This window comes from Sceloporus occidentalis, unplaced genomic scaffold (genome assembly GCF_023333645.1).
Source record: "Sceloporus occidentalis isolate IW3139 unplaced genomic scaffold, rSceOcc1.0.p SCAF_2, whole genome shotgun sequence".
Taxonomy (NCBI): domain Eukaryota; kingdom Metazoa; phylum Chordata; class Lepidosauria; order Squamata; family Phrynosomatidae; genus Sceloporus; species Sceloporus occidentalis.
The window spans coordinates 65,094,525-65,107,129 of record NW_028316982.1 but is presented as its reverse complement, the minus strand read 5'-3'; the positions used below and the strand labels follow the sequence as shown (position 1 = coordinate 65,107,129).

At 39.3% G+C, this 12,605-nt stretch overlaps 1 protein-coding gene across 1 annotated transcript in view; it reads right to left on the bottom strand.

The window, feature by feature from the left end:
- SORCS3 (sortilin related VPS10 domain containing receptor 3) overlaps nucleotides 1-12,605 on the bottom strand; it is a 654,782-nt gene that overhangs the window by 259,335 nt on the left and 382,842 nt on the right. Inside the window, exon 5 of the mRNA XM_089508329.1 lies at nucleotides 2,657-2,730. Within this exon, the coding sequence (XP_089364455.1) occupies nucleotides 2,657-2,730 (74 nt within the window). The remainder of the gene's footprint in view (nucleotides 1-2,656; nucleotides 2,731-12,605) is intronic.

The window sequence follows — 12,605 nt, the reverse complement described above, 5'->3', positions numbered from 1 at the left end:
CTGACACAGCAATCCCTCATATAAAGAAGATACAATGTAAATCCTGCCTCAATTTAAGAAGATTCCATATTACTTGGTCTTGCATCCAAAGAGGAATGAATGAATGCAGAATCATTAGTTGGTCAGTTTCTTATAGCTTTATTCTGTACTGAAGGACATGAAGACATAGTATACCACACCTTTCAGGGATTTTTTTCCACATCAGACATGTCATTTGTTCTCCTGTGTGCTATCATATATATACATGGGTGCATCGATAAAACAGTGCAAAACAACAACAACATGTGAGTATCCCAGTGGCACTGCTCTTCAATAAGTACCATGGAGATAGAGGTGTAAATGTAACACACAATTGATCAATGCTGCAGCACACTCTGCTATGTGTCAATCCAGTAATTCATTTTGGGCATTTTCTAGTTAAACATGAACTCAGAAACAGCAATTCCACAAAACAGTAAATGATTGGACAAATTAGATGTCAATGAATACCAAGTATTGTAGGCTATATTTTGGAGGAAGGAAATGGCAAAACCGCTGTGAGAATTACTTGCCTAAGAAAACACTCTGAAATTAATGGTGTTGCCATAAGTCAACAGGCAACTAGAAGGCGCGCACACACACACACACACACACACACACTTGTCCTACGTCCTGTTGTACTTAGGACATGTGTGTGTGTGGGAGAGAGAGAGAGAGCGAGAGAGATCTATCAAGGCAAGGGATCCTTAGAGGTGGTTTTGCCAGTTCCTTCCTCTGAAATAAAACTACAACATTTATTATTCATTGGCATCCAAGTACTAACCTTGGATCCCCCATCTAAGTACTAACCAAGGTTGACTCTGCTTAGCTTCCAAGATCAGACAGAATTTGGTGTCTTTAGGGTATTTCAGTGGGAACAAACTAGGGAAAATAAGCTTTTCGATAAAGCTAAATCAAGGATTTTAACTGACAATCTTTCCTGATAATTGACTTTCCTATAGTCACCACTTCCTGTGATTAGTTAAGTACTAAACTAGAAACTAGAAAGATGCATAAAGGAAGGAGGAGTGCTCCTGCATTGTGGGAAAATTAAAAGCTGATGGCTGCTTCACAGTTCTACCCATGGTGGATCTAAGCCTGAACAGACTGAACACTGGGATGGAAAGTTAATCACCAAGCAATGTGAGCTGTATAGGTCATATAAATAATGATATGGGTAACCGAGGAAAATTAAAAAAGAAAATATATGAAGCCAACCCCTTTCTCCCACACTGCTTGCTATAGGCGCACAAACCTTTGGATGCAAAGGGAAAAACACCACAGATTTCCCCTGTCTATCTGCACCCTAACCTCTATGGGATTCCTTTGCCTGTAAATGATTTAAATATTAATTTGATTTCATATCCACAAACCCAAAAACTGGACTATATGCAACAACCAGTTTACACATTTGGTGTCCATAATGTATAAAATGAGGTTTCCAACACAAGACTTTGGTTTTCCAAGGGTTAATTCATATAATATATGCTTGTAGAACTAGATATACTGTGTAGACTCATAATACAGACCCATTAGACCTGTAATATTTGAGACAAATACTCCAGTGCACATTTGTTGAGAATGAACTCTGCAACATAAATTCTGAACAGTATATAATAATTAACTACATGTTCAAGAAAGAATTTAGCATGTACTGCATCATTCCTGCATTGTACATTTCAAAACACATGTTGAAATACAACTTCAGAATACCCTGTGTCAATGTTTTCCCTATATTCAAAGGACACACAATCACGAGAAAGCAGGCAGGAAAACTCTCCTAGAACATGCTCCCTTTCCATAGGTAAGGACAGCATATAGATCAGTGTGCTGGCAGGAGCTGGATAGGCTTTGGTGCATTTAGCATTTAGCATTACTCCATTAAGATGGTGCAACTTTGATTGGATTGTATAATGACTCAATACACTGGACCCTTCCCATCCATGCAAATTTGATTCCAGGGGCTCCTGCAGCTGTAGAAAAAAAACAACAGTTGCACCTCCTGTTATTCAATGAGCAGTGCTATGTGCCCATCTGCATGCATGCACTGCCATTGAATAATGTGAGGGATGGTGACCTGCAGGCATTTGAATCTGTCCATCACTAGCTCATCAGTGTAGTGGGTCCACTGTACAATGAAGCAACCCTTTTGAAGAAGACAATGGCGCTCTACAGATGGGCGCAATGGGGCGCCATCGTCACGTGCGAGGGGCAGCACTTCCAGACGCCCCTCGCACATGATGAGGGCATCAAAATAGTGGCACCCTGTACAAAATGGCGGCACTCTGTACAGATGGCGGCACCCTGTACAGATTTGACACAATGGACGCTTAGCATCCACATGTTGCAATGCCATTGTGACGTCACAAGTGTGCCATTGGTGCACTGCAACGTCACAATGGCGCTGCAAAAAGAATCCGCTTTTTGCGGGTTCTTTTTGCTGCGCAAGGAACAATCAGCGCGCAGTTTGTCCGCTGCAGCTTCCTCGCGCAGCAAAACAAGGTGCGGGCAGACCACCCTTTTTGGGCGGTCTGTACCCCGCCAATAAGTTTCATATTTTCTTCTTTCTCAGTATGATACAATTTTTACTATGCCATGGCTATAATAAACAATGACGGCAAAACAAGAAGAGATTTACCAGTAAAATCGGTTGGGCGTGATCCGCTCATGCATGATCTGCCATCTTCTTCCAAAATCCATTGAACTGTAGAGCTAAAAGAAAGGAAGTGAAAGAAGAGTAAAGTACATATGACATTTGATAACAAAGTATTTCATAGGAAAGTGTTCATTTTTACATGTAGCAATCATTCAGAAAGAATGGGCTGACCATTCAGATCAAACAGAACTGTATTTAATATCCAGTAGTCTGTTATTAAAGCTCTTTAAAAAAATAGTTAATTTATATTTCACTTTTCTCTCAGTATGGGCCCATCCTGTTGGTGCTCGGAATTAAATATTCCAACAGTGAGCTGGTCCTAAACTAGACTTATATTCAACAAAGTGAGGCTCCATACAGACAGGCCAAAATAAAACTGCTTCGGGTCACTTTGGAGGCATGCTGTTTAAATGCTGCATGCGTTCTAAGACTCTGGAAGCTGCACCAAAGCCACGATCCATTCCTAAGGACTGGAGCACAGCTTTGGCACAGCTTCCGGACTCTTAGGATGCATGCAACATTTAAACAGCATATCTCCAAAGTGACCTGAAGCAGCTTTATTTTGGCCTGTCTATATCGGGCCTACATTCCACTTTTCTGGGCTAAGAGATGGCAATGACAGCCATCTCAGAAGTATTAAGATAAGGTTAGCCACAACAGGAGGTTTAAGCAGCTGCTCCATCTCTGGACAGAAGTGCCTATTTTGGTTTTGTATGTCTTTGGGGCAAACCAGATAGTCATGAAGGAGCAGCTTCTGCCCAATCTACCGGTGATTGGCCCGTGATTGGTCAGGGACTGTGTCGACTGCACAGTCTCTTAAACTGGGCCACCACTGCAGTCCCAAAGCCAGCATGAGCAGTTTTTTTCTGCCCCTTTCTCCAGTGGCTTTGGGATGTTTTTGGGGATCTCAGAGCAACTTCCTGCCACTCTGGGGGCATGCATCATTCCAGCGCCAGGTCTCTGAAGTAGCTGGAAGCAGCTCCTTTTGGCCTGTTTGTTTTAGGCCTTTGTTCTTCAAATGCCTCACTTGTGGAACTGAACTTTATGACATCCTATGTTTCGTGTTCAACTTAGAAGTTGTATCTGTTTTTATAAATCATAGCAGTGCCAGCAACTTCAGAAGAGAAGCTTAAAAAAATTTAATCTGTGTATACATGTGTGCTTGTATTTATTATTTATTCCTTGCTTGCATACGCCTGGACTCAGCAAACATAATGCATCTGAGCAGAGAGCCATCCCATATAAAAATATTATGCCAGCAGTGGGGAGATGCCAACATGGGAGCCTGGGAGGGGTGGGAGAAACATGGAAGTAGTAATGGGAAAAAAATATTGGGAAGCTCTCAACAACCCAGGGACAGTGCTGGCAATGACATCCACATGCTGCCCCCCCACACAAAAAGGTCAATAGACTCACATTGTGTACACAATCCCAGCACAATTCCTTCTGCACAACACATAAAGAACACAAGGAATTTTGTGATTGTTCTGTGTCTTGCAGTTGATTCTGACATATAACAACCATATCATAATGTTTTCTTGGCAACTGCAAAGTTTTCAGTGTGTGTAGGGAGAAGGGGAATAATGTTTTCAAAGAAATAGCCATACTAAGTTTCTTGCAGCATTAAAAGAAGGACTAACTAGTTTTTATTTTTGCATGCCTTTTTGTGGATATAAACCCACTTCTTTGGAAGCAATCAATCCCCATCCCCAAGAGCTGAGCCTATCGTGAAATGACCAGGCAACATTAGATGAAGACCGCAACATAGCTGAGCACCCCCATGAAATGATCAGTAAAATGTACATTTAAAAAATGACAATTTACACACATACACACACAGAGACTTCAGTCTGATACTGCACTTGTGCCTACCCAGTTACAATTAACAAATAAGAGTAGGCTATGGTTTGGTGTTAAGATTGATGATGATGATGTCTGGTATCATCCCAAGAAAAAATATTATAATAGAAGTTGTGTGCATTTACTTATTTCACCCCTCTCTCCAAATTTGAAGAGACTTCATGAGTAACTTTAAATAAATATTTGAGGCACTTTAGGATTTTAAATCCTGAATTAAGTCTTGACAGTGAAGAAAAGGTTAGGAACGTCTGTGCTAGAGGATTCCTACTGTGGAATTTTTTTACTCTCATCCACCTTTGCCTGGACAGTACAAAACAGAATGGGAGTTCACACTGAGCCTATACACTTCCTCAGCTGGGGCATAACTAGTACATGAACAAGCAATTTGCATTGAACAGATATTTCATTTTTTAAAAAAGTGGGACTTTGAATAGAAAGTTTATATTCACACTCTTTGGGGTGATGTATTTAGTGTCACAAGATTACCACAAAGTACTTCCCTGGGTTCACATTAATTTAGGTACAATTGTCTGACAGTATCTATAATGAAATAAGAAAATAATACAGGTGGGACACAACTATGTGAACCAGGAATAAGGGAACTGAAATTCACAGGCTGCATGTACCCCCCCCCCCATTTTTTTTTAAAAAAATTTTGCTTCCCCAGGATCTTGAAAACACTTTTCCCCCCCCCAAAATAAAAAATTCAAAAAAAAAAAGCCACTGCAGTGTGCTATAATAATAATAATAATAATAATAATAATAATAATTTATATTCTGCTTAATCACTTGGAATCCAAGCAATACTTGGATTACAACAATAAAAGAGGATACAGTTAAATTTTTAAAACACCTATTTCCCCCCCCAAGTATGAAAACATAGTAATACTAAAAAGAGATTAAACCAGACAGATATTAAAACATAAAATCAGAGTTAAAATCAATGGAAGACTTATATACAGTTACATAACTTTTCACAATTGCCAAAGTCATGAAAATGGACCCACTCAAAACTAGAAATCACAACCAAAACTCCACTTGCAGTTTTATAGCTTACTGGAAATGCACAATTTCCCCCTCTGCCTACCACTACTACTCACCCCTAACTACATCATCTTGGGCCTTGTACAGCAAAGACTTCCCTTCTGAACTTCAGAGTGGCAGTCAAACTGTTTCCTGCCTAAAGTCTCAAGGGAAAAAATAATCCTAGTCACATTGCTTTTTGCAGATTCCTTAAAACTGGTTTCATTAATTTGTTTGACTAATCTCCCTTGGGGAACAACCTCATGATCTCTGATCAGCCACCTCCTTTTATTACCTTTGGCACAAAGATAAGTATATAATGCAGCTGAAAGGCTAGACTGAAAGTGTTAAATGACAGTTATCAGAAAAGTGTATAATGGGCAGAAAGAAGATTACATGCAAATGACACGAAGGAGAAGGCACACAGTGTATTGTCCACACAGCTTTGCTGTTCAGGGAAGAAAGGATTTGATTTTAGAAAAAGTCAGAAAAGGAGCAAGAGCCATTCCATTCAATCTGAATAGCTTCCTGCGCCTACTTCCGAGTCCCATCCCAAAGCCCGATGAACACTATTCCTGCTTAGATGCAGGAAAGGAACACCTTCTATCACTCCCAAAGAAAAAGAAGCAACACATAGCATAATGTGGAAGTTTTTATTTGATAGAATCAAGGATGGGTAAGATCCTGAAAAGGGAAGACATATTTGTTTGGTTTAGTCAAACAGAGCTCTTGTTAATGCAGCAGAGAACAGCACAGTAGATGTAGGGTCCCTTATGGCATTAGCTCAGTGGTAGAAATACATTTGGATATCTATAAGTCATGGAGCCTGCAGAGGACAAGGTGTTACATTGCCAAATGCACCCAGAAACAACCAGGAGTATCCAAGTAACTACAGTTGTTAACAGGTGGTCCTCTCTCCTGGTTTGCACAAAACAGATATGGAAAGAATCCTCTCCATTCTCTCCATTCCAGATGGCCTGGAAAAAAGCAAGAAAAGACAAATAAGGAAAAAAGGAAACAGTCTAGATATTTGTAAGGAATTGAGAGAGGAGTAAATGAGAAAAAAGAATGAGTACTACCAAATGGATGCACAATCAGGGTTCATATTCCAGTCTTCTGTGCATCTGGGGAACCAGGAGACAGCTGTGACTGAAAGCATACTTACCTTCTATTCCTTCTAGTGAAACACTGAGTGTGCAGTTTTATTCTTCTCCATGCAATTGGGCTATGGTTCTTCAAGACAGAAGTGTTTTCATGGATGTTTAAGACTTTGCCAACATAGAGCGTACTGCATGTAGGGATAAGAGTTTTCCCTGTGGGAGATACTGCTGCCCACTTTTATAGGAAGAGGAGGAAGGACAATGTTGTTCAGGTAAGACTCAGTATTCACATAAAGCTAACAGAAAGGGGAGGATGCATGGCAGACTGTTATTACTGTACACTGTACATTCTCTTGCTTACCTGTGAGGGGCTGTTTCCTGGCAGTTATTTGAATGTAGATGGATATTTTGTGATTGTAGTTGGGTGACGTACCTGTTAAGGTTCTAAGCAGAAAACTGTTAGTAATGTCCTTCTGTTACCATGTGTCATTTGAGGTTGATCATTTTTTGTGAAGTGCTCCTTTCATGTCCAAAGAGCCTTCTCCTCACCATTTCCCACCAGTACAATCCCTTAAACACACATAATTAGGCCCAGGGAGATATAGCCACTTCTACATGACTTCTCATTGAAATTATTTTCTCTTTGTGTAGGTTCAGAGCTTCACTGCTCCATATGCTTTCTCGTGATGATGGGTGCAGGTGATTATCTATGCAGGTATAGTTTCTCTCTCACACACATGCACACACACACACACACACACACACACATCAACATTCATGGGAAGGAAATTTCCTGTATCAGCTATGAATCTGATGTATAGCTGCACCATTGACTCAGATGTGACCACAGAGTGAAGAATCTAGCATAAATGTGCTTGTTCTTGCAACACAAATGTACTCTTGAGCTGTTCCACTGGCATGTCTTTGCCAGTGGTAGAGCTCTGCTAATCAAGCGTTCCTCAAATGTATCTGGGATATTCTGTCAGGGTATGATGGATGCGAGTGATGCACATAATGATCTGCTGGAAGAGGAGACTTCTGCTGAATCCTAAAGTCCTTCAGAGAAACAAGCTGTATTGGATTGTGCCCATCAACTGTTTGAATTTCCATTGAAACTGGAAAAAAACCTTGATATTTCTCAAGCTTTATGGCAAAGAACCAGCTTTTCCCAGTTCTGAAGTTTTGCACACATTTTTACCCACTTCAATAAAATAGTCTCTAAGGATTATTGGGAGAAATTAAAAGAAATCTCTTGTGAATGTTCATTTCCCACTTGTACCACTTATTTTTTAAGGGACATTTTGCTTGAAATATTAAAGTGGTGAGAAGATTCACACTTGTTTATTTCTAGTTGTTGTTTTTTTAAAAAAAAATATGATTCTATCATCCTTAAATTCTAGATGCTTCAAAAGTTTTGTTGAAAGTTAAAAAACCGTGATAAAAATGGGGGAATTGTGAGATCACAGAAGTGGTCTTGTTACTTAAACCATACTTACATCTAAAAAAACAAAGAAAATGAGATGATCTAACTTATAGGAAGCATGTTGAATAAGGATGTCATAGATCTTAAAGTTAATCCAAGCAAATTTAAGGAAAGAAAGTTTCCCATTATCTCTTCCCCTTACTATATATCTCATGTGTCCCTCAGAGGTCTCTCCAGGGACTGCAGGGGGACATCCTGAGCAGTGTGGTATAAGAAAATGCTAGGGAAAGATTCAAATGGAAAACATTGCCTCAGTAAACTTCATCCAGTTGATATGTACTAGAGTGTATCTTCATTATTTACTTACAGCACCCTAGGAATCTTGGGGTTTGTAGTTTTATGAGCTACGTAGACAGATCTCTGTTAAGGAGCACTAATGCATTCCTGAGCTGCAGCACAGAATTCTGAGGAAATCCCAGAATTCTGTAGAATACAGCCATGGCAATTGACTTGGTATTTATTTTTATACATATTTCCAAGTTCAGTCTTTAAAGTAACATCAAAATAGGCTGATCAGAGAAAAATAAAATACATATCAAAACCATAAAATACAATAAAAACAATCATATATATATATCCAGTCACAAGAGAGTGAGCATAAAAAAATGGTGTGGGAGGACTTGTAGTGCAAATTGGAACATACCCAATAAATGGAATTTCTACTCTCAGCTCAAAAGCCGTGCCAAGCAAAATAATTGGTTTTGCACAGCCAGGAGTAATGGAAGTGGGTAAATATCCTAAGACAGAGAAAATTCTAGATTCAGGACACAATGTCTAGAAATGTCCTGTCTTACTGACCTGATCTCCATAGGTGATCAGTGTGGTTAGGGTCCTATGGGAAGGGATAACCTTTACACTTTTCTTCTTCCAGGCTATTTTAGTCTTCCAGGGTCAAGCCAACACTCTGAATTTGGTTAAGACACAGTACCTCTAGAAAAACAAAATGTTACCAGTATAATGTAGTGAAGACTGTAGTTGGAATCAAACGTGTGCCTCAACCCCATGCTGACCTGCTTTTGCAACACTGGAGAGAAACCACCAGCATTTGTGTGACACATGAATGCTGGGGGTTAAGTGACCAGATTCTATGTCCCTTAGCAGTAATGTGTGATCAAATCCAACCCCATTTATTTTCTACAAGGGACTGAGCATCACAGTGGCTGATATTTGGCTTCAGAGATTTTCATTTGACTCATATAAGTACTTAAAAAAAAGAAGAAAAGCATGGTTTCTTATAACAGCTGTAGATATGGCCAGCTCTGAAGCATTAAGCCCTTTTCATTGCAGTTAGTTATGTGCCCTACGGTTACTCACTCAAAAGCATCCTTCTGTCTATCATTGCAGGAGTCAGACCAGCTGCTGAGCTGCTTTTTTCTTCTTATTATTAGATCTCAGGCTGACTGATGGTAGAAGGATTAAATTGAACTTGTAGCCTTTAGGCAGATTCAGATAAAGAGATAAGAAGGAGACATTTCATTTGATGGGGCTGGGCTTTCCTTCCCTCCTTCATTTCATTCTAGTGGCACTCTTTGAATTTCCACTGAAATCAGATGATCAAGAAAAGCAGTTGTTACACCATGCAGCTATTAAGGGATGGAGGAGGGGAGGGAGGTCCCTTTAGCCCCACTTTGTTTTATCACAGCTTGCCCGACATTAATCATGTATGCAAATATAAAGGTCAATTACACATTACTTAAAGAAAGCCAATAAACTAAAGGCTTCTGCAAGCATAAAAGCTGAGTGCACAATGTGCCTCCTGTTCACCTTGCTTTCGGGGCCCAGAGGAGATGTCAAATGCAGCCAAGAGAAATATAGATGGCATTAGCAAGCCATTTGCTGTCGGCTGGTATGCAGGGCAAAGGAGAATGAAAACAGTTTGTTGTAATGCCTGTTTGCATGGAGATTTTTCTAAATTTCTTCAAGGGGACATTGCTCATAACTCATCTTCTCAAGGATTGAACATATTGGTTTTAAATACATCCAGAACAGCAGTGCTATCATTGAGCCACTGAGTGGCTAGGGTTGTGGATATCTTTGAAATCCATATCCACTGATTTAGTCCCTCTTCCACCTCCCTGCATCTCTGTTGTTGTATTTTAACGACAACAAAAAACCACATAAGCTAGCATTGTGTTAGTGATACATTCATGCATATGCAGTGTCACACATGTGGGATGAATTATTTGCCAAAGCACAATAGATGTATTCTGTTCAGAGTGGTAGAAATGCAGTTGCATATACAGCAATGTTGTACACTACAGTTACACAGTGCACATTATACAGCAGCACCTAGCCATTGACATATGTTGTGCAATGCTGCTGTTCTGGATGGCAGTTGTGTATAAATGGCATAGCATATCTCTGCATGTGGATATCTACACAAGGTTGATGGGATATTGGATTGCTGCCATAGAGAGTATAATTTGTCTGTTTTATGCATATTTTCATTTAAAATTGTATGTATTGCTTGAATACATTTCCTCATTGACTAAAGTGTGCTTAAGTGATGTTTTGCACACATTTGAAATGTGTGCCTTGTTCAATGTGTTTCAATGTGTGCATGTTTCAATGCGCACATCAAATATTTCAGGTATATTCAGTTTTATGTAAATGTCCACAGCCATCCATCAATGTGCAGTTTTTGGTGTCTGACTTGCATTTAGCATTTGGATGGTCTAGAAAGATTGGATAAAGTCTACACATATATGCATGCTTGCACACACACAGTGTGTCAAAGCAAATACTTGAATATCTCTATGAGTCCCAATGTTATTATAACAACATCTTGTTACTTTCAACTTTGATATCATGTAGCTCAGTTAAGCCATACAGAAAACTAGTTTACTCAGGATATAATGTTTATAACAGAACAACAGGGGATAGTTTATGAGCTCAAATATTTTTGTAGCAATGCAGTAAATAGGATATGGGAAATATTCATTCTTAATTCAGGATGATTTTACTCTCTTTGCAATGGTATGAAGAGAACATTTAAACTTGGCTTTTCACCTTTGACTACAATTTTCTGTAATAAAGAGGTGGAAGATAGCGGTATATTGGGAGGTATAACATATTGGAAAGAAGCAGGTATATCACAGATTAAAGATGTGGTAAATGGGATAATGAGATCATTTGATAACTTAATTGAGATGATGGATAGGCATGGAGTCTCATACTTTCAGTGTCTTCACACTGCACTTATCGTAAACGGTTTAAGAAATGTAGAGCTTTAAGATATTGTACAGGACCTGAACTTGTGATTTTTATAATCAGGCAAAAAGATTATTGATGTAATTTTATAAAATTCTTATAGAATTGGACAGATATCAGAACTCATTTCCAGGAAAATGGGAGGGATATTTAGACAAGGCCATTCTGGATGAATTTATGAAAGTGAATACAGACTAATGTCCTTCAAGAAACATTACATTTCAATTTAAAAGGAAGTGTTTTTTTCCCCTTTCTTTTTTTACCAGATTTGGATCAGGTTCAGTTTAATGCCCAGGAGATTAAATTGTATTTATCCTGGAATGAGGATTTACAAGAATAGACAGTTTGGGAAATTATAAAAGACAAGACTGGCTATGACTAGGCTTTTGATGTAGTTGTAATATTGTTCTGTAAAAGTGAGTCTATCAAATAACAAGAGGCTAGGGAAATGAACATTCCTCATTGTCTGTGACTGAGATTCTCATCATCACTAATTTGAAGCAACAGCATATACCTTCTGTCATGGAATGGATGACAAAAATGTAGGATTTGATATACATAGTTAAGGATGACAAATATAGGGTTTAGGAAAGGGTGACAATTTTCATAAATTGTGGTTCTTTAATATATTCTGGGAAAGGATGGCAGAAAATAAGAAGCCAGCATGTAACATTGACATGACTATAATTTAAGTTTATGAGTGATATCTCATGTCTTTACACACAATTTGAACAAAATAATTATCTTAATTATGAACAAATGGTTTTAGTAACAAGTATTTTTTGTGATGGGTTATCTTTCTTTTGCAATTAAAGAATATTTATAAACGTATGTAATTCCACCAACAAATACCAGGTGCTGTAGGCAATATTTCAGAATACGAAACAAGCAAAACCAACTCTGAGTATTCCTTGCCTGAGAAAATCTTGTGCAATTCATAGAGTCACTATAAATCAACAGATGACTTGAAGGCGCACACACATGCACACACATGAAATTATTAAATAATGCTAGAAACATATTGTGTACAGTCCGTCCTCGCCTTACCGTTCCGGATCCCTCCGCGTAAGGCGAATTCCGCCTATGCTCGAGCCCCATTGGAAACAATGGGGCTCGTGTGCGGCGGTGCGGGCGGGCGCGGGGTGCAACGGGCACGTGCGCCCATTCAATTGAATGGGACGCACCGCCCCTTCCGCCCCACACGCGCACGGCCGTGGCTTGAACGCGTATGCTCAAGGCCGCGTATGGCGTGCCC